Source organism: Ranitomeya imitator, chromosome 7 (genome assembly GCF_032444005.1).
Source record: "Ranitomeya imitator isolate aRanImi1 chromosome 7, aRanImi1.pri, whole genome shotgun sequence".
NCBI classification, from domain to species: domain Eukaryota; kingdom Metazoa; phylum Chordata; class Amphibia; order Anura; family Dendrobatidae; genus Ranitomeya; species Ranitomeya imitator.
In genome coordinates, this window is record NC_091288.1 from 99,375,388 (window position 1) to 99,399,572 (window position 24,185).

The following is a 24,185-nucleotide window of genomic DNA, read 5'->3' on the forward strand; positions in this document are numbered from 1 at the left end:
AAAAAAAATCACATACTCACCTCTCGTCGCTCAGGACCCCCGACACTTGCAATATTCACCGCTCCTCGTTCCGGTGCAGCTCCTTCTTCAGCACTGACGTTCACGCAGAGGGCGCGCACTGACCACGTCACCGCGCCCTCTGACGTGAGCATCACAGCCAGAGGACGCTGAAGACGGAGCCGCACCAGAACGAGGAGCGGTGAATATCGCTCAGCGCTCCCCTCCCCATATACTCACCTACTCCTGGCATGGTCCCTGCACGTCCCTGCTTCTTCCGGCGCTGCATTTTCTGCCTGTATTGAGCGGTCACAGTTACCCTCCCTCTATGGGAGGTGGAGCCGCATATTCATTACTGTAATGAGTGGTACAGGAAGAAGCTGCAGTGCTGGAAGAAGCAGGGACGCGCAGGGACCGCGCCAGGAGTAGGTGAATATAATTAGACAGCCGCCGCTCTCCCTCCCCTGCCGACCCCTGGGTATGACTTGAGTATAAGCCGAGAGGGGGACTTTCAGCCCAAAAAAATGGACTGAAAGTCTCGGCTCCCCCAAACACCTCCTGTGACCCCCCCATCCACCAATGCTGCCGACCCTCTGCCGGTAAGTTGAATTCGACCTGTAAGACGGACCCCCATTTGATGCATTACATTTTTTCCCCTATTTTCCTCCTGAAAATTTGGGGTGCGTCTAAGGTCCGAACAATACAGTACCTCCAATTAGATATGTAGTATAGTTTTTCTGATTCACTATGTCGCTTTAGCCCATGTGCAGGGCATTTCAGTAGCTTCGGTATCCATGGTCCTAACTAACTAATTGTCACTATATGAATGGTCGTAACCATAGATACGTAAGCTACTGCAATACCCTGTGCTTGGGGTAAGCAACATAGCGAATCAGAAGAACTACACTACATTTCTAATCGGAGGTATTTGCCAATGTAATATTATTATTATTATTCTTCATTATTATTATTACACCTACTGCATATTGGAATAGGATTTTGGAGATGGAAATAACCCATTAGGTATAAACCATGGCATCAACATGCTACATTCCGGCTGGTGACGTTCCATTGGACTAATGGTTAGAATGCTGTAAAGAAGGCAAGCTTCTATGCTGGGGGAGTACGTGCTTGGTCAGTAGTTTACTGGTTAGGAAACCAAGAAAAGGTTTCAATTGCATATAAGAGGACGCTTTTGGATGTAATGGAGGGGTAATGTAGCATACATCATAGACTGGCTGTCTCATATGTAATAGTATTGAAGTGATGAATTGGTAATTACAAAAAGAAATGGCATAAATCTAAAATGATTTTAATCTCATGACTAGTTTCTTTTAAATGTTTTATGTTTATTACATGCAAATTATGATGTTGTATTTCTTTTCACTTTCAGGCTGTGCATCTTGCCCAAACTAGTTTCCAGATAGAGGCCTTTGGTTCCAAGTTTATCCTTGACCTGTCATTGAATAAGTAAGTGTACAAATCTGTGAATGGAGCATGTAGTTATATCAGTTTTATTTCAAGTTATCACAGTTTTCATCAGTGAAAACAAATCATTTACGTTATACATTTGTTTAAACTTAGTTTTCTGGGCTTTTTCTTATCGAACCCTGTTATCCATGAAGGGGAAGAGGAACTACACATGATATGTTTCACAGAATTTGCTTACCTGAACACTTCTGAATGTGTCAAATGCAGGGGAATTCAGGTCTGAATATCACTTTAGAAATAAAGGAGTTATTTAAAAGAAAGCATGGCAAAAAACATTATTTTCATTTTTCAAAGGCTTTTTCTCATGGATCAAGTACATAGATTCCTGTATAGCAATCACAATACATACCGTATATCTTAATATTGAAATATAGTGGTAGAAGAAAATAAAATGTTTTGATACATCACTTTGACCAAGTCACAATGATTAGATCTTTGGAGATCCTGCAGCTAGATTTCCCACCAAAAATGACACATTAATTTATCATTTCTGTAACTTAAAATGCTATCCATCCTGCATTAGAAATCGCTTATTTGTCATTTACCTAAACAAAATAAAGTTGTTCTGAATTAACTTAAATAGGTTCTCGGAAAATTAATTCAAGGGTACCCTTAAGCACACTTACAGGGGTATTCCCAAGATACTATCCCAAAATGTAGTAGCTATAATAATAATAGCAAATATCTCCAATTAGAAATGTAGGATAGTTCTTCTGATTTGCTATATTGCTTACCCCATGTGCAGGGCATTTCAGTAGCTTAGGTATCCATGGTCCTAACTAACTAACTGTCACTATATGAGTGGTCATAACCATGGATACCTAATCTACTTCAATGCTCTGCACATAGGGTAAGTGACATAGCGAATCTTTAAAACTATACTACATTTCTATTTGGAGATATTTGCTAATATTATTTTTACTACACCTACTACATGTTGGGATAGGATTTTGCAGATGGGAATACCCCTTTTAAGGACGGGTTGCAGCCTGAAGAAACACTGCTCGAGACATACGGTATGTCTCTGAGCTACCATGTAGTGGAGCAACACTGCTTGAGACATATGTCTCTGAGCTACTATGTAGGGGAGCAACACTGCTCGAGACACATGTCTCTGAGCTACTATGTAGTAGAGCGACACTGCTCGAGACATATGTCTCTGAGCTACTATGTAGTGGAGCAACACTGCTCGAGACATATGTCTCTGAGCTACTATGTAGGGGAGCAACACTGCTCGAGACACATGTCTCTGAGCTACTATGTAGTAGAGCGACCCTGCTCGAGACATATGTCTCTGAGCTACTATGTAGTGGAGCAACACTGCTCGAGACATATGTCTCTGAGCTACTATGTAGTGGAGCAACACTTCTCGAGACATATGTCTCTGAGCTACTATGTAGTGGAGTAACACTGCTCGAGACATATGTCTCTGACCTACTATGTAGTCGAGCAACACTGCTCGAGACATATGTCTCTGACCTACTATGTAGTGGAGCAACACTGCTCGAGACATATGTCTCTGAGCTACTATGTACTGGAGCAACACTGCTCGAGACATATGTCTCTGAGCTACTATGTAGTGGTGCAACACTTCTCGAGACATATGTCTCTGAGCTACTATGTAGTGGAGCAACACTGCTCGAGACATATGTCTCTGAGCTACTATGTAGTGGAGCAACACTGCTCGAGACATATGTCTCTGAGCTACTATGTAATGGAGCAACACTTCTCGAGACATATGTCTCTGAGCTACTATGTACTGGAGCAACACTGCTCGAGACATATGTCTCTGAGCTACTATGTAGTGGTGCAACACTTCTCGAGACATATGTCTCTGAGCTACTATGTAGTAGAGCAACACTGCTCGAGACATATGTCTCTGAGCTACTATGTAGTGGAGCAACACTGCTCGAGACATATGTCTCTGAGCTACTATGTAGTGGAGCAACACTGCTCGAGACATATGTCTCTGAGCTACTATGTAGTGGAGTAACACTGCTCGAGACATATATCTCTGAGCTACTATGTAGTAGAGCAACACTGCTCGAGACATATGTCTCTGAGCTACTATGTAGTGGAGCAACACTGCTCGAGACATATATCTCTGAGCTACTATGTAGTAGAGCAACACTGCTCGAGACATATGTCTCTGAGGTACTATGTAGTGGAGCAACACTGCTCGATACATATGTCTCTGACGTACTATGTAGTGGAGCAACACTGCTCGAGACATATGTCTCTGAGCTACTATGCAGTAGAGCAACACTGCTCGAGACATATGTCTCTGACCTACTATGTAGTGGAGCAACACTGCTCGAGACATATATCTCTGAGCTACTATGTAGTAGAGCAACACTGCTCGAGACATATGTCACTGAGCTACTATGTAGTGGAGCAACACTGCTCGAGACATATGTCTCTGAGCTACTATGTAGTGGAGCAACACTGCTCGAGACATATGTCTCTGACCTACTATGTAGTGGAGCAACACTGCTCGAGACATATATCTCTGAGCTACTATGTAGTAGAGCAACACTGCTCGAGACATATGTCTCTGAGCTACTATGTAGTGGAGTAACACTGCTCGAGACATATGTCTCTGAGCTACTATGTAGTGGAGTAACACTGCTCGAGACATATATCTCTGAGCTACTATGTACTGGAGCAACACTGCTCGAGACATATGTCTCTGACCTACTATGTACTTGAGCAACACTGCTCGAGACATATGTCTCTGAGCTACTATGTAATGGAGCAACACTTCTCGAGACATATGTCTCTGAGCTACTATGTACTGGAGCAACACTGCTCGAGACATATGTCTCTGAGCTACTATGTAGTGGTGCAACACTTCTCGAGACATATGTCTCTGAGCTACTATGTAGTGGAGCAACACTGATCGAGACATATGTCTCTGAGCTACTATGTAGTGGAGCAACACTGCTCGAGACATATGTCTCTGAGCTACTATGTAATGGAGCAACACTTCTCGAGACATATGTCTCTGAGCTACTATGTACTGGAGCAACACTGCTCGAGACATATGTCTCTGAGCTACTATGTAGTGGTGCAACACTTCTCGAGACATATGTCTCTGAGCTACTATGTAGTAGAGCAACACTGCTCGAGACATATGTCTTTGAGCTACTATGTAGTGGAGCAACACTGCTCGAGACATATGTCTCTGAGCTACTATGTAGTGGAGTAACACTGCTCGAGACATATATCTCTGAGCTACTATGTAGTAGAGCAACACTGCTCGAGACATATGTCTCTGAGCTACTATGTAGTGGAGCAACACTGCTCGAGACATATATCTCTGAGCTACTATGTAGTAGAGCAACACTGCTCGAGACATATGTCTCTGAGGTACTATGTAGTGGAGCAACACTGCTCGATACATATGTCTCTGACGTACTATGTAGTGGAGCAACACTGCTCGAGACATATGTCTCTGAGCTACTATGCAGTAGAGCAACACTGCTCGAGACATATGTCTCTGACCTACTATGTAGTGGAGCAACACTGCTCGAGACATATATCTCTGAGCTACTATGTAGTAGAGCAACACTGCTCGAGACATATGTCACTGAGCTACTATGTAGTGGAGCAACACTGCTCGAGACATATGTCTCTGAGCTACTATGTAGTGGAGCAACACTGCTCGAGACATATGTCTCTGACCTACTATGTAGTGGAGCAACACTGCTCGAGACATATATCTCTGAGCTACTATGTAGTAGAGCAACACTGCTCGAGACATATGTCTCTGAGCTACTATGTAGTGGAGTAACACTGCTCGAGACATATGTCTCTGAGCTACTATGTAGTGGAGTAACACTGCTCGAGACATATATCTCTGAGCTACTATGTAGTGGAGCAACACTGCTCGAGACATATGTGTCTGACCTACTATGTAGTGAAGCAACACTGCTCGAGACATATATCTCTGAGCTACTATGTAGTAGAGCAACACTGCTCGAGACATATGTCTCTGAGCTACTATGTAGTGGAGTAACACTGCTCGAGACATATATCTCTGAGCTACTATGTAGTGGAGCAACACTGCTCGAGACATATATCTCTGAGCTACTATATAGTAGAGCAACACTGCTCGAGACATATGTCTCTGAGCTACTATGTAGTGGAGCAACACTGCTCGAGACATATGTCTCTGAGCTACTATGTAGTGGAGTAACACTGCTCGAGACATATGTCTCTGAGCTACTATGTAGTGGAGTAACACTGCTCGAGACATATGTCTCTGAGCTACTATGTAGTGGAGCAACACTGCTCGAGACATATGTCTCTGAGCTATTATATAGTGGAGTAACACTGCTCGAGACATATGTCTCTGAGCTACTATGTAGTGGAGCAACACTGCTCGAGACATATGTCTCTGAGCTACTATGTAGTGGTGCAACACTGCTCGAGACATATGTCTCTGAGCTACTATGTAGTGGAGCAACACTGCTCGAGACATATGTCTCTGAGCTACTATGTAGTGGAGTACCACTGCTCGAGACATATGTCTCTGAGCTACTATGTAGTGGAGTAACACTGCTCGAGACATATGTCTCTGAGCTACTATGTAGTGGAGTAACACTGCTCGAGACATATGTCTCTGAGCTACTATGTAGTGGAGCAACACTGCTCGAGACATATGTCTCTGAGCTACTATGTAGTGGAGCAACACTGCTCGAGACATATGTCTCTGAGCTACTATGTAGTGGAGCAACACTGCTCGAGACATATGTCTCTGAGCTACTATGTAGTGGTGCAACACTGCTCGAGACATATGTCTCTGAGCTACTATGTAGTGGAGCAACACTGCTCGAGACATATGTTTCTGAGCTACTATGTAGTGGAGCAACACTGCTCGAGACATATGTCTCTGAGCTACTATGTAGTGGAGCAACACTGCTCGAGACATATGTCTCTGAGCTACTATGTAGTGGAGTAACACTGCTCGAGACATATGTCTCTGAGCTACTATGTAGTGGAGCAACACTGCTCGAGACATATGTCTCTGAGCTACTATGTAGTGGAGCAACACTGCTCGAGACATATGTCTCTGAGCTACTATGTAGTGGAGCAACACTGCTCGAGACATATGTCTCTGAGCTACTATGTAGTGGAGCAACACTGCTCGAGACATATGTCTCTGAGCTACTATGTAGTGGAGCAACACTGCTCGAGACATATGTCTCTGAGCTACTATGTAGTGGAGCAACACTGCTCGAGACATATGTCTCTGAGCTACTATGTAGTGGAGCAACACTGCTCGAGACATATGTCTCTGAGCTACTATGTAGTGGAGCAACACTGCTCGAGACATATGTCTCTGAGCTACTATGTAGTGGAGCAACACTGCTCGAGACATATGTCTCTGAGCTACTATGTAGTGGAGTAACACTGCTCGAGACATATGTCTCTGAGCTACTATGTAGTGGAGCAACACTGCTCGAGACATATGTCTCTGAGCTACTATGTAGTGGAGCAACACTGCTCGAGACATATGTCACTGAGCTACTATGTAGTGGAGTAACACTGCTCGAGACATATGTCTCTGAGCTACTATGTAGTGGAGCAACACTGCTCGAGACATATGTCTCTGAGCTACTATGTAGTGGAGCAACACTGCTCGAGACATATGTCTCTGAGCTACTATGTAGTGGAGTAACACTGCTCGAGACATATGTCTCTGAGCTACTATGTAGTGGAGCAACACTGCTCGAGACATATGTCTCTGAGCTACTATGTAGTGGAGCAACACTGCTCGAGACATATGTCACTGAGCTACTATGTAGTGGAGTAACACTGCTCGAGACATATGTCTCTGAGCTACTATGTAGTGGAGCAACACTGCTCGAGACATATGTCTCTGAGCTACTATGTAGTGGAGCAACACTGCTCGAGACATATGTCACTGAGCTACTATGTAGTGGAGTAACACTGCTCGAGACATATGTTTCTGAGCTACTATGTAGTGGAGCAACACTGCTCGAGACATATGTCTCTGAGCTACTATGTAGTGGAGCAACACTGCTCGAGACATATGTCTCTGAGCTACTATGTAGTGGAGCAACACTGCTCGAGACATATGTCTCTGAGCTACTATGTAGTGGAGCAACACTGCTCGAGACATATGTCTCTGAGCTACTATGTAGTGGAGTAACACTGCTCGAGACATATGTCTCTGAGCTACTATGTAGTGGAGCAACACTGCTCGAGACATATGTCTCTGAGCTACTATGTAGTGGAGCAACACTGCTCGAGACATATGTCACTGAGCTACTATGTAGTGGAGTAACACTGCTCGAGACATATGTCTCTGAGCTACTATGTAGTGGAGCAACACTGCTCGAGACATATGTCTCTGAGCTACTATGTAGTGGAGCAACACTGCTCGAGACATATGTCACTGAGCTACTATGTAGTGGAGTAACACTGCTCGAGACATATGTCTCTGAGCTACTATGTAGTGGAGCAACACTGCTCGAGACATATGTCTCTGAGCTACTATGTAGTGGAGCAACACTGCTCGAGACATATGTCACTGAGCTACTATGTAGTGGAGTAACACTGCTCGAGACATATGTCTCTGAGCTACTATGTAGTGGAGCAACACTGCTCGAGACATATGTCTCTGACCTACTATGTAGTGGAGCAACACTGCTCGAGACATATGTCTCTGAGCTACTATGTAGTGGAGCAACACTGCTCGAGACATATGTCTCTGACCTACTATGTAGTGGAGCAACACTGCTCGAGACATATGTCTCTGAGCTACTATGTAGTGGAGCAACACTGCTCGAGACATATGTCTCTGAGCTACTATGTAGTGGAGCAACACTGCTCGAGACATATGTCTCTGAGCTACTATGTAGTGGAGCAACACTGCTCGAGACATATGTCTCTGAGCTACTATGCAGTGGAGCAACACTGCTCGAGACATATGTCTCTGAGCTACTATGTAGTGGAGTAACACTGCTCGAGACATATGTCTCTGAGCTACTATGTAGTGGAGCAACACTGCTCGAGACATATGTCTCTGAGCTACTATGTAGTGGAGCAACACTGCTCGAGACATATGTCTCTGAGCTACTATGTAGTGGAGTAACACTGCTCGAGACATATGTCTCTGAGCTACTATGTAGTGGAGCAACACTGCTCGAGACATATGGCTCTGAGCTACTATGTAGTGGAGCAACACTGCTCGAGACATATGTCTCTGAGCTACTATGTAGTGGAGTAACACTGCTCGAGACATATGTCTCTGAGCTACTATGTAGTGGAGCAACACTGCTCGAGACATATGTCTCTGAGCTACTATGTAGTGGAGCAACACTGCTCGAGACATATGTCTCTGAGCTACTATGTAGTGGAGCCAGCTTCTGTAAGTCTGAGAATTGCCGTCGTAAACTAACATATGGTAACTTATCTTCTCTCTCAAACTGATGGGTCTTCAACAGTTCACAAATCATGAACAAAAAGCAGCTTTGCTCTACTCACTGAGGCTCCGTGCCCTGCTGCAAACTGCTGAAAACTGTAATGTTGACCATTTACAGCAGAGCACGGAGACTCTGAGCAGAGCAGGATACAAATTTGGGAATTTTCCATTTGATTTCATGTTTACTGTTGCATTTTAGACCAGAAACATTGCTATGAAAAATATCACTAACTCCAAGCCACAATCTCATGTCTAAAGGCACCATAGGTCCATTTCCAGACTTCAGAACAGACCCCTGTTGACAGAACCTATTTAGGCTATGTTCACACGTTCCTGATTTCCCTCCTTTTTTTTCAGGACTAAAAACCGCAGCTCTTGGCAGAAAACGCAGGTCCTTTTTTTGGTGCTTTTTTGGTGCTTTTTTTGATGCGTTTTTTGATGCGTTTTTTTATGCAGTTTTCTATGCAGAGTCTGTGTGTTTTCTAGGAAGTTTTTTAGGGTTAAAATGGCTGAAAATACCCTAACCCTACCCCTAACCCTAACCCTACCCCTACCCCTAACCCTACCCCTAACCCTACCCCTAACCCTAACCCTAACCCTACCCCTAACCCTACCCCTAACCCTATTCTAACCTTAGTGGAAAAAAAAAAAAATTCTTAATTTTTTTATTGTCCCTACCTATGGGGGTGACAAAGGGGGGGGGGGGTCATTTACTATCTTTTTTATTTTGATCACTGAGATAGGTTATATCTCAGTGATCAAAATGCACTTTGGAACGAATCTGCCGGCCAGCAGATTCGGCGGGCGCACTGCGCATGCGCCCGCCATTTTGCAAGATGGCGGCGCCCAGGGAGAAGACGGCCACCGGGAGGCCGGGTAAGCATAAGAGCATAAGGGGGGGAGATGAGGGCACGGGGGGGGGGGCGTCGGAGCACGGGGGGGTGGCATCGGAGCATGGGGGGGTGGGATTGGGGCACGGGGGGGCAGCCACACTGCAGCGGTTCTGCACCACAAACCGCAGAAAACCCGCAGATATTTTTTTCATCTGCGGGTTTTACTGCGGGTTTGACCTCACAATGGAGGTCTATGGGTGCAGAACCGCTGCAGTTCCGCAAAAAGAAGTGACATGGTACTTCTTTTTTACCGCGGCTATTCAGCGCGGCTTTTTTCGCGATTTTCCGCAATGTGGGCACAGCAGTTCCTGTTTTCCATAGGGTACATTGTAATGTACCCTGCATGGAAAACAGCTGCGGACCCGCAGCGGGAAAATCGCGGCGATTCCGCATGAAAAAAAGGATGGTGTGAACATGGCCTTATAGTGATGAGCGAGTGTACTCGTTGCTCAGGTTTCCCTGAGCACGCTCGGGTGATCTCCGAGTATTTGTTAATGTTCGGAGATTAAGTTTTCATCGCGGCAGCTGAATTATTTATTAGCCAGCCTGATTACATGTGGGGATTCCCTAGCAACTAGGCAACCCCCACATGTACTCAGGCAGGCTAGTAGCTGTAAATCATTCAGCTGAGGCGATGAAAACTTAATCTCCGAACACTAACAAATACTCGGAGACCACCTGAGCGTGCTCGGGAAAACCCAAGCAACAAGTATATTCGCTCATCACTACCTAATTATCGTAATCCCCACACAACTTTTAAAGACCAGACTCCAAACCAGACCACCCCTTCATAGTCTTCAGACATTTTCTTGACTAAAGGTACCTTCACACTGAACGATATCGCTAGCGATCCGTGACGTTGCAGCGTCCTGGCTAGCGATATCGTTCAGTTTGACACACAGCAGCGATCAGGATCCTGCTGTGATGTCGCTGCAGAACGTCCAGCACTTTATTTCGTCGCTGGACTCCCTGCAGACATCGCTGAATCGGCGTGTGTGACGCCGATTCAGCGATGTCTTCACTGGTAACCAGGGTAAACATCGGGTTACTAAGCGCAGGGCCGCGCTTAGTAACCCGATGTTTACCCTGGTTACCAGCGTAAAAGTTAAAAAAAACAAACACTACATACTTACCTTCGCTGTCTGTCCCCGGCGCTGTGCTTCTTTGCACTGGCTGTGAGCGCCGGCCAGCGGGAAAGCAGAGCGGTGACGTCACCGCTCTGCTTTCCGGCCGCTGTGCTCACAGTTAGTGCAGGAAAGCAGAGTGCCGGGGACAGACAGCGAAGGTAAGTACGTAGTACGTAGTACGTAGTAAGTATGTAGTGTTTGTTTTTATTACTTTTACGATGGTAACCAGGGTAAACATCGGGTTACTAAGCGCGGCCCTGCGCTTAGTAACCCGATGTTTACCCTGGTTACCGGCATCGTTGGTCGCTGGAGAACTGTCTGTGTGACAGCTCTCCAGCGACCAAACAGCGACACTGCAGCGATTGACATCGTTGTCGGTATCGCTGCAGCGTCGCTTAGTGTGAAGGTACCTTAAGGTCATTGCTTACATTGCTAGCTGGAAGCTGATGGAACAATGGGAATTGGAAGAGGTAAATATGCTGGCCATTTGGCAGCATGATGAGGAGATATCCCTTTTTCTTGAAGTGTTCTCAAGTTTCCAGGGAAGTTGGTAAAGATGTAAAGATGTACAAAACATAATTGCTTCCCGAAAGCACGATTTGTAATCAATGACTTTTAGTAGGGATATAATGTTTCAGGAACCATGTGAAGCTCAGTTATTTAATAAGTACAGATGATTTTAAGGATTGATTGAATCCTTAAAGGGAATATGTCACCAGGTTTTTGCCACCTAATCTTAGAACAGCATAATTATGAGGCAGAGACTCTGAGTCTAGCAATGTATCACTTACTGGGCTGAAAGCTGTAGTTTTTATAAAATGACTGCTTTATCAACAAAAGATTATCACTAGAAAACCATTAAGCCTCCTAGCATGTACGGCTCCTTATTCATGAGCTCTGTACAACCCTTCCCCCACCACTGACAGATTTCTGCCTATGCACAGTGTACATTACATAGCAAAATCCTAATGACAAAGTGTCATAGTGCCATAAAGTGCAAAGAGGAGATCAAGTGGAATACTAACCAGTAGGAGAACCCGTGGCAGCCCGCACCTGCTCGACACGCATTTCGCCTGAGCTTAGACGAGGGAATGCTCAGGCGAAACGCGCGTCGGGCAGGTGCGGGCTGCCACGGGTTCTCCCACTGGTTAGCATGATCTCCTCTTTGCACTTTATGGCACTATGACCCTTTGTCTTTATAGGATTATTCCTTTATATTTATAACAGTTGTTTACATTTGGGTGATATTATTGATTTATAAATTTTATTTTGCACTGCATTTTACCTGATATTGGCACTTATTTATTTTTCAATGATAATCACCCTATATGCCATAACCTTATTATAGGTCCTGGGGATCATGTAATGTGGGTACTTAACATGAGAAATATTGAATATGTTTTACTGTCCACATAATTTTTGTAATTTGATACCTACATGGTTTGGCTCTTTGCTGTATTATTGATAATAGTGTTGTAACTTTTTATATATCCCGTGACATCCCGCATTTTATCCCACCCTCTCTGTTTTCCCCTGCATTATGTCTTTGTTATATATTTTTTTGATTCAATAAATTCTGATTTACTAATAAACATTGGGATAAAAAGTTCTGGATGTGTTAAAAAATGTTCCTGTGCTGAGATAATCTTATAAATGTGCCCCCGCTGTGTACTGTGAAAGGATACAGACATGACAGCATGGGATCACAACTTATTATTTCTGTGAGGTAAAACATGTTTAAAAACAGGCATCAAAAGGTTTACCTCACAGAAAGCAGCTTCGATCCCATGCTGTAATGTCTGTATTGTGACTCTGAGTCACTTCTCATGAACAAGCAGTGAGTTGGGAGTTCTAGTCAAGGAGTTTGAGGTCAATTGCTAGGAGGGTACGTCATAAACAGAGAGAAGAGACAAAGGCGTAGTTAGGGAACGGTCCTAGGTCAAAATACTGGGAGGATAGCGGACCAGAACAAAGGGGTTAGACAAGTGGATGGTCAGAATGAGGTACAAGGTCAGGCAGTGATAGATCAACAAGCAAGGCGCTGGGCACAAGGAAAACAAACCACACTCAGCAGAAACTATGGCTAGAAGCTATCTGGGACTGCCAGCTCAGTTAAATAACTGATTAATCAAGGGAACAGGGAACATCTGCAGAGAGCTCAGCACCTCTTGGTCTCAGATTGGATGCCCGAACTGTCAATATAAACGCAGACAGCTCAGCACGCCCCTGCACCAGACTGGACAACTGAGTTATCAATCACTGCACAGACAGCTTAGCACACCCTTGCCCCAGACTGGACAACTGAGTTATCAATCACTGTACAGACAGCTCAGCACGCCCCTGCACCAGACTGGACAACTGAGTTATCAATCACTGCACAGAGAGGTCAGCTCAAGCCTGCACCAGACTGGACGACTGAATTTTCAATTATTGCATCCTAAGACACACTGAGGGGTGGAATTGTTACATGTATACTCTTTTGCGCCCTCCCCTGCCTAGGAGATGTGGTATGATCAGACACAGCCATTACACAGTACACAGCAGAGGCACATTTATAAGATTATCTCAACACAGGAGCATTTTTTTTTTCAACATATCAATTATGGAACTTATTTTTATTCCTAGATCTGATGATTAAAATGTACTTTATTCATTGGACAACCCCTTTAAGCTTTAATAATTGATGGAAATCCGTTAACATGTGATAAATGTACCCAACTGAGTAGCTTATAAAAACCAACAGCCAAATTACAACACATAGTACAAAAGTTGATTGAACTTAGTGGAGAACAATTGGGACAGTCATTGAATTGTTGGCTATATGGGCTGCCCAAGAAGACCAGACATAGCCATAGGAATGTGACCTTTAGTGCACAGTTATATTTTCAGCTCTGTATTTTAGTACTTTCTATAGACATAAAACATTAAACCAGATATAAAGTCAATGATCTTCACACAGCAAGTAAGAATAGAATTGTGCATACGTTTCACAGCCGCATTTCTTTTTAGATGGAGTTCAGATTTGTTCAAGGTCCATACACTGTTTCCTCTGCTTTCACATAGGCGCCATAATCTGAAAAGAGAGCAGTTAAGTGTTACAAAAAGGAAGTTATGTCTCGGTGCCAGCAGTGTAGAGTGGCGGGGTTTTGCTGAGTCAGCAGCCACCACTTTTACTCTATTTCAGCATGTTTCAATAAAAATGAATCAGCACAATTGGATATTTATCCTGGAATAATAGTGCTGTTTCTTCGTATTTTAGAGTAACTGTACATTATGCTGATGGTTATTAATGGACTGGAAAGATTCAAAAATACTTCAGGATTAGTAGTAGACCCAGAATATAGGATTAAAATGTTAAAAACCATACATTTGTGAAGAAATAGTCCCAGCAGATTTAGTCCCAGCAGATTTAGATTAAATAAATTTCACCTTGATTTCTACCATTCCATAAATATAACTGTGGAGAAATGCATACAAAGCAATTCCATTGTTTTCTGTATTTTATAATCTGGTTTTCACTTCACGGCTTGGGTTCTTGCCATTGTTGCAGGATACTTCTCCAATTCTGTGTGCCTAGGACAGGGCAGTGCAGGACAATAGCAAGAAAGGATGACCGGGCATGTAATGAAATGGTGCCAAGAAGCCACTGCCCAATTATTCAGATGCAGGCCTTGGCTAGTTAACTGAATCTTGATCCAGTGTGAACTGATCTTCTTTTTATGGAGTCTGAGGGGTTTAGATTTCTCCTTGTGTAGAATGACATGCCTGACATGGCAGGGTAAGGTTGTTCATAAGCCAGGCAATGCTCCTCTGGGAAATTAAAAGTGCAAGCTGTCTATTCAGAAACGAAGAGGACTTTAACGCAACCTACAGTACCTAATGGCAGTAGCAATCCTAAAAGTCAATATCGACCATTAATTGAGCCTTGCCACATGACTTAGGATAAAAGCCAGATACTTGTTTTGGGGTGATGCCCCTCCTCAGTGTAAAATATGAGATTTGATTTGGCTGTATGTTAAAAGACTCTTTACAATGACATGTCAGGCATCTCACTCTCCACAAAGAGTAACTTTACCCCTTAGAGCCCAATCAGAAACCTCTCATACAGCCAAATCAGATCTCATGCTTTGCACATAGGAGGGGGCAACACCCTGAAACACGAGTCTGCAAATTGAGATTCTGTTATATGTCAAGCCTCGTTAATTGACTTAGGTTTGCTACTTCCAATAGGTGGCACTAGGGTTCTGTCCTCTTTCTCTCTGAAGAGGCAGTTTGCATGTTTTTATGGATACACATCAGGATGACCAAATTTTAAGAGCATATATAGGGTGGCCCAATAAATAGGCATAGGAAAATTGCAAAGTTCATGGAAGAAATTTTGAGCATTTACAGGATTAAACAGTGTTAAAGAAATATAAAAGTAATAAATAAACCATACAATATCTATATATATAATTGTCTAAGGGTCACTTCCGTCTGTCTGTCTGTCTGTCCTTCTGTCACGGTTATTCATTCGCTGATTGGTCTCGCCAGCTACCTGTCATGGCTGCCGCGACCATTCAGCGACGGGCACAGTCCGGAAGAAAATGGCCGCTCCTTACTCCCCGCAATCAGTGCCCGTCGCCCACATACTCACATACTCCCCTCCGGTCACTGCTAACACAGGGTTAATGTCGGCGGTAACGGACCGTGTTATGCCGCGGGTAACGCACTCCGTTACCGCCGCTATTAACCCTGTGTGTCCCCAACTTTTTACTATTGACGCTGCCTATGCGGCATCAATAGTAAAAAATGTAATGTTAAAAATAATAATAAAAAAAAAGCTGCTATACTCACCTTCCGTAGTCGCTCGCGCCGGCTCCATCTTCCGTTGCAGGTTCCGGTGGAAAAAATGGTATGGGAGAAGGACCTGCCATGACATCACGGTCATGTGACCGTGATGTCATCACAGGCCTTGCGCACCTGCGCGAGAAGGACCTGCCATGACATCACGGTCATGTGACCGCAACGTCATCACAGGCCCTGCATGCCTGCGCTAGAAAGACCTGCCGTGACGTCACGGTCATGTGACCGCGACGTCATCGTAGGTCCTGCGCTCATACCGACCCTGGGACCGGAAGCTGCCGTGGACTACAAGCGGCCCTCGGAAAGGTGAGTGTATGTTTATTTATTTTTTTTTACCTGTGACAAACCTGGCTGGGCAATATACTACGTAGCTGGGCAATATACTACGTGACTGGCCAATATACTATGTGTCTGTGTGCTGTATACTACTTCGCTGTGCAATATACTACGTTGCTCTGTGCTGTATACTACGTCACTGTGCAATATACTACGTAACTGGGCAATATACTACGTTGCTGCGCAATATACTACGTCACTAGGCAATTTTCTATGTCACTGGGCAATATACTACGTGGTTGGCCAATATACTACATGGTTGGGCAATATACTACGTGACTGGGCAATATACTACGTCACTGGGCAATATACTACGTGGTTGGGCAATATACTACGTCACTGGGCAATATACTACGTGGTTGGGCAATATACTACGTCACTGGGCAATATACTACGTCACTGGGCAATATATTACGTGACTGGGCAATATACTACGTCACTGGGCAATATACTACGTGTCTGGGCAATATACTACGTGGGTGGACAATATACTACGTCACTGGGCAATATACTACGTGGCTGGGCAACATACTACGTGGCTAGGCAATATACTACGTGGCTGGACAATATACTACGTGGCTGGGCAATATACTACGTGGCTGGGCAATATACTACGTGGCTGGGCAATATACTACGTTGGCTGTGTAATATACTACATGGACTGTGCAATATACTACGTGGACATGCATATTCTAGAATACCCGATGCGTTAGAATCGGGCCACCATCTAGTAATGTTAATAAACTTCTTCAGTTTGTGTCAGAGTGTATGTTTACCCATGTATTTTGTTATGATAAATTTCATTGATTAAACTGTATACCTATGTTTGGGCTAACCTGTATTGTCTTATAATGTCAGGATGATTGTTAACAACCTTTTTAATTAAAAAGTACTGCTTGTTCGATTCAAGCTATCAAAGGGTCATATTGCTCGTACGCTATTGGCATAGAATGGCCATCCATTACTTATGTAGTATGGTGGTAAATTAATGCAAATAGTATAGCCCGCTATGGTGTGAAACAATTGTTTGGTGCTTAATACATCAGTAAATGACTTCTTAAAACTGTGTTCAATCTGTCGAATAGCAAGAGATTTTTACTTCTTTAAATTAGACAGTAGATTTTAAGGCCCATTCATTCATCAGTAACATAAGTCAAATGCATTATGAGGCATGGGCTTAATGAGTTTGGTACATGTTTTAGCTGTTGTGCTCCACAACAAGTCAGGAATTTGCATACATTTCTGTTATACTTTACGCCATGTGTGTGATGTGAATTATGATGAATTTGTCAGCCACATTCAAATCCTATCTAAGCTATTAATATGAGCATACAGGTTATAGACTGCTGAAAAACAGTACTCCCTGTGTGTCTCATATTAGCTGTGTTATTCCTGAGAAAATCATCTTTAATCGCTTTATATAAAGGACCTCTTCCAGGCTATGGAGAGGACAGTGCCTGGAAGATAACTCTGCCTCCAGAGATTATTTTACAAGAATGGGGAGTTACCAGTGAGACAAGTGACTAACACAGAACAGGAGAACTGAAATGTCTTCTTGAAAACACATTTTTGCTGCTCTCTGATGAGCTCTTCTGTATTGCAACAATATTACACCCGGTCTGCCTGTGAGATGGAAGCTGAAGCTGCAGATGTGTCAGGTATAATCACACACAGCTCTGCAGTGAGATCAGCAGAGCAGAGAGCGGTCATTACACCTCACACTGGTAACTCCTCCTTCATGTAAAATAGTCTCTGTAGGCAGAGCTATCTACAGGCAGCGTCCTCCCGAGAGTCTGTAAGAGGTCATTTATATAAAATGATAAAAGATGATTTCTCACCAACTGCACATCTCATATGGAGGATATATGTATTCCTTATTTTCAGCAGTCTAATCTATATGCCCATATTAATAGTTTAGACGGTCAATGTGGTGACAGATTCCCTTTTAAAGTTTTTTCCTGCAGGATCATGGAGTCTTGGACTGGAGTATTTGTACTTTTGTGTTTGGTGTAATGCCAGATCAGTGTTTGTATTGTGCAGAACACCAGTTATTAATAACACTTTGTTAAGTGCAATGGCCGATGTTGATGTAGAAAAAAATGTATGTCTGGTCAGATTTCTGTGAGTTCACCATTCTTTATGGGCATTGGATCTGATTAATTGATGATTCTAAGGGGACAACATCCTATAAATGATTTGCAAACACATCTACATAAACCTGCGAGACTCTCATGTCTCCTTCTCTGACAGTTTAATAGAGCTGGTTTTGTACACGTTAGTCTCTTCCTGCCACACCTTATTGATCCCAAAGATGTATTCAACTCCATTATTGTTAGAGGAGAATAAAATAGAAGACAGAAATAACCCTGAAGGGTATATATTATAGGCAGAGTGTCCTGAGTGATATTGGGTGATAACTGCTCTATATAAAATAATGTGTCTAAGGAATGGATAGCATTGTTATGCCTGTTAATAAGAAATCTAATCATAGTAAATACTAATATATGCTGTAAGTAAAAAAAATCTTAATCATAGTAAATAACAATGCTGTATATGCTGTAAAGCATCAGCTGCTGTAAATGTAAAAAAATATTCAGGTTATCCTGGAGGTTATTTTTAGGTTATGTTAAAGCTTGTGCCTTTAGGTGAAAAGTTAATATACCGATAATAGAAATCTGAGGTGACCATTTAACCAGTGAACAATTATTTTTATGCAGAGATTGTCAATTGATTAAACGATAAATAGCCAGGTCAATAAAGTTGTCTCCATCATTTACGTAGGGCAAAAGTGTCTACAATCTCTATCAAGTAGTCAAAACGGCCTGCCAGTTTAAAATGCAATGGTTAAACTTTGGTTCTTGTTCTAACCACTAAATAACCAGTGTTTTACAATTTTGCATAGTTGTGTTGTTATGAACACCCAAGTTTCAATAGTACACCAGTCTCTGGCAGCAGGACACCAGCACCATTCTGATTTCACATGTCCCATACTGATCTCACCTCCTTCTGCATTGCTTGTCCGGGCCACTCTGGCTCAGCAGTGGCACTATTCGTGGAGACTTCTTCGCTGGGGGGCACACTTTCCATCCAGCCTGTCATTTTAATAAATGAAGGATCTGTTTTTCTGCTAGGCATCATATTTCAGTATTTTAATCCTGTATAATGTAATGTTAGGTTCACATTGCATTGAAGCAGCCCATTCAGCACATGCATTAAACGGGCTGCGTTAACGCAAGTGCCGAAATTCCATCACGCTAGCTCAGATAGAGCTACCCGGAATAGCTGCAGCCCGTGTCCGAGGGTCCGTCACTCAATGATGGCACATCGCTAGCGCACACCCATTTTGGCATGCGTTGTCGATGCACCCGAAATAGGGCTTAATGGCAGCGTTAACGGACTGTGTTACACAGCATTATGCCGCGGAGTAACGCAGTCCATCTAATGGACTGCTTAAACGTAATGTGAACCCAGCCTAAGCCAACAAGGGCAGGGTCCTCTTCCCTCTGTATCAGTCTGTCAATGCTAGTCATTGATATCTGTAATTTGTATGTAACCCCTTCTCATGCACAGCACCATGGAATCATTGGTGCTATACAAATAAATAACAATAATAATTAATATAGATCATATCTTGCTGATTGACTAATGGCTGGGACTGGTCAGCAGATCTGTTGCTGGTTGGTGCTCGGTGGCCAGTGACCGATCACTGCACACTGCTTAAACTTCCCTCTGACATCATGTCCCTGACAGTCATAAGTGTTTATTCCACTCTTGGAGATAGATTCCTATTTCATATACTTGACGCATGCAAACGCATGATAACGCAATGTTTTTTTTATAAGCATCAACTTACCCATGACGGAAAAAAACCAGCTGCGTTTGCATGCGTTTTTGCAAGCGTTTGCGGTTTTTATGCGCATGTGTTCGATAGAAAAAAGATTTTCCAGGAGAATTTCCCTGACACAAGCCATGCCAAATGGGCGTGTCTCATGGGATTTCTGTATATAGACCCTCATACAGATGAAATCCTCAGATTTTGCCCCTGTATCCTACGTCAAGATGGTTCTTCGCATGGAGAGTTTCTTTCGGAATCTGGATTTGGATGTCAACTTGTTTCTTGCCTTTGCATTGCTTGTGAGCCAGAATGGAAAAGAGAAAGACAGAGAAGACGGCGTCGGCGCTTTTGGCAGCACCCAATTGTTGAACTCCTTATACCACTCCTTATACCACTCCTTATACAGTGAGCGAGAAATATTTTGAGTACACAATGATGTCTCAAGAGAGCTTCATGGATTTGCTGCTTTGTGTACAAGAAGCAATCAGCAGGCAGGACACCCAGCTCCATAGAGCGATTTCTGCTGAGTAACATCTGCTGGTGACACTAAGGTACGTAATATTTTAAAATAGACGCCTGTCATAATTTTTTATTGTTCTGCAATGTCTTTCATTTTTTTTTGCATTTTTTGTTTTGCCAAAAAACTGTCCTAAATATTGTTCTAAAAGCCATGTCCTTGTCCTTTTTCTTTCTCTGTTTTGCAAAACCCCTGTCATAAATATTATTGTTGAGAATTTTATTTTTTCTTTCTTTGTTCGGCTGATTCCTCTCTACTAGAAAGAGCCTATCATCGCTCCATTTCCAGTTCTGGATTGGAATTTCAACACTATCTGGGATTGTCGCAGACACCTGCCGGGCTTTGTGGGATGTTCTCCTTGAGGAATTTATCTCTCTACCCACCACGGAAATCTGGCAGGAAACTGAAGAATTTTTTTTTGAAGTTTGTAATTTCCCCAACTGTTTGGGAGCAGTGGATGGAAAACATCTGGATTACCAAACCAGTTGGAATTGGATCCGAGTACTTTAGTTATGAAAAATATTTTTCCATAGTGCTCATGGCGATTGCAGCTGCGGACTGTAGGTTTGTCTCCGTGGACATTGGATCTTTTGGCCATGATAATGACTCCCAGACATTAAAAAACTCGGACATGGGCCAACGGTTGTATGGGAATCATTTTAATTTCCCCCTGCCACGACCTCTTCCCAACACTGAAAGCCCTCCAATGCCATTTGTTGTGGCTGGGGATGAGGCCTTTCAGATGTGTGGAAACCTTCTTAAACCATACTCCAGTCGGGACTTGAACCACACAAAAAGGATTTTTAATTACTGACTGACCAGGGCACAAAAAACTGTTGAGTGTGCCTTTGGAATGCTTGTCTCGAAATGGCGCATTTTAGGGACAGCCATTAATCTGAAAATTGAGACAGTCGATGAAGTGGTCAAGGTGTGTGTGGTTCTGCACAACTACATAATGGATAAAGAGCGACCCAACATTGAACTTGATGAACTTGTTAGTAACCCATTGCCCGATTACCATCATCACCCTCTGAAAACAACAGTTGAAGTTGCCCAAATGAGGGATACATTAGCGGCCTACTTTGTTTCTGAGAATGGACGTGTGGCATGGCAAGATGACTTGATTTAGTAAAATGTTCTTGTATTGTTATGTAACTGGAATGTTTACATTTACCTTTAATGTTTGCTGAAAATAAAACAAATCTAGTGAAATGCCTGTTCTAAGTGCCCTCTACATGACAATACTTTTTTTTTACAGTTTAATAAGGTGATCACCAGTTCACAACTACAGTCTTTATAAATTCCACTCCCTGTTTAATGCAGATTGCATGAGACAGGGAGTGGATTTTAACCAAATTGGGTTATGTCACCCATGCTTTACACTACACCTCTTCTCTCTGAGGTCAGTGCTATGGTAGGTGACCTTGGATTAGCTCCATCGTCTCTTCAGTCAGCATTTCTATAGTCCAGTAGATTAATGCAGACTGAAGAGATAATGGAGCTAATCCACCTCAGATCTTTACTCACCTGCCCGTGTGTCAGAACTAGTGCACTCAGGATGCAGAAAACCCAGCATTCTGAGTGCACTAGTTCTCACACCTGGGCTTGTGAGCATTGCTGACCCCTGACCCTTTCTGCTGTATTAATATTTTTTTGGGAGGATTTTCAGTCCTCTTTGTGTTTTTCCCACCTCATAGCTCCATGACAGACGGTGAAGTGGTTCCAGGGGAAGGGCCTAGTAAATTTGTGGGGTCTGGGAGGTCAAGGATGGAAGTAGACACATTAGGAGTGGAAGCATGGGACGGGAGAGACACATTGGAAGAGAGGGACAAACTGGACAACACAGACACATTGGGAGGTGAGGGTGGAGGTAGTACGACAGTTCTTGTTGCCTATTTCTTCTTTTTTCATTTGCCATGAGTATGCTGGTGGCTTCTTTGTCTCCTTGGGATGGTGGGGGTGGTGGGATCCGTAACCGGCATGGTGGTGGATCGGGATGGCCGTTCAGTTTGCTGAACCACTATGGTGATGGCGGTGGACGGCCATGTAGGAACAGGACTTGGCATGGTGGTAGAGTGGCTTTCAGCAGCACCTGGCATGGTGGTGGCGGTGTAGTGGTGTGCAGCTGGACTGGGCATGGTGGTGGCCGTACAGTGATATGCAGCAGAATTCGGTATTGAGGTAAAGTGTGTAATTGGTGGCACAGGTGGAAATACCACCTGTGGCTGCTGTAAGTACCGAGTCTGCTGCATAGCCTGAACGTAAGCAGCATTGCAGGCCTGTATCACATTGAGCTTGAGTTCAGGAGTAAGGTGTTCCGACATGCCCCGCTCTATCTTATGAAAAAAATGGTGTGCCGGTCACTGAAGGTCGGCTTCCAGATGATGAAAGCATTGGTTGACATCCTGGAAAAGTGTGTTAATATGGGTCAGACCACTTTCCAGTCTATCTCCCAGCGCCTTCAGGCTATTCTGGAAGACTGAGCTCAAGTGAATAAGCTCGGGCATGAGTGACCTGTCCGAGGCCTACTGTCACTGGCGGGAAGACCCCCCAAAAAAGAGGCAGACGACTGGGGCAGGGGAACACCTGAAGGACCAGCTGCCTGTTCTCCAGCCTGTGACGCAGGCCCACTTGCTGCTTCGCTGGTGGATGGCTGGGACTGGTCCATGGCTGTCGATGAGGGACCGCTCCAGAGGACGATCCAGGTTCGAGGGTGCTGCTTCAGGTTCTGTGAAAAGAAAAGAAAAGTAAAACATTACTGCCAAAATATAATAATTGTAAAAGTGCTAACTCCTGTGGAATAATAACATTCAGATTAGAGAATATAACCCAATGGAATACGACACAAAAATACTTACGTTCTCTGAGCAAGGACAGGCCTCAGGAAAGCCAGAATCTAGTGGTACTTATATTTCCTGATCCTTCCTTTCTGCAGCACCACTGCGAACTTGGATCTCCTGTCTCAGGTCCTTGTTGAAGCGATCCTTCATCGAACGCCAACGGGTTTTGACTTTGTTCACTGTGAAGGGGGAAAAAATGTTAAAAAATGCATTTGAGGCCGGGATCACACACCCGTGTGTAGTGAGAGAAACTCGCAGGAGTTTATCGCATCACACACAGTTGTATGATCCTGGGCTTCAGGTTCACTGCCGCATCAGACCAAATTGCAATACTTACAAAATTCCTTTCGGACTCGTGGCGTGGCATTGTCCCAATCATCCATCAGCGCTTGGGCCACCTCATTCCACAGCTGCTAAATCACCAGAGTGTCCGAGTGTTGCTGCTCCCGGGTGTCCCGCAACGCAAGTCGCTCCTGCACAAGTGTGATAAGGAGATCATTGTTTATAGCTTCTTCCTCCCGTTGTGGAACCTAAATGAAAGAAATACATTAATGTTTTAAAGATTAAAACACTTAAACAAAAAATAGTCAAGAATAACCAAAAACAGTCAAGAATAACCAAAAACAGTCAAGAATACTTACACGCCATCTTGCCATCGGAACTTGGGCCTGAGTCTGCTGCTCCTGCTCATCTGCACTGGAATGGTTCTGTAAAGAAAAATAAATATTTTGCCACATGTGTAAAATAGTGACAGTGAATACTTACCAATCAGTAGCAAATGTTCTCACTTCAGTCTCCTGTCCACTGTGTGAGGTCTGCTCTTCACTGTAGGACATGATGAGGAATGCTGC

General features: G+C 43.7%; 1 protein-coding gene across 5 annotated transcripts in view; it reads left to right on the forward strand.

Moving 5' to 3' along the window:
* Positions 1–24,185, forward strand: part of ADAM23 (ADAM metallopeptidase domain 23) — a 401,035-nt gene that overhangs the window by 47,642 nt on the left and 329,208 nt on the right. For all 5 annotated transcript variants that reach the window (XR_011314664.1, XM_069733684.1, XM_069733681.1 and 2 more), the window contains exon 3: positions 1,391–1,467. Coding sequence is in view for 4 of the 5 variants with exons in the window: in XM_069733684.1 (XP_069589785.1) it covers positions 1,391–1,467 (77 nt within the window). In the remaining variant the exon portion in view is untranslated. The remainder of the gene's footprint in view (positions 1–1,390; positions 1,468–24,185) is intronic.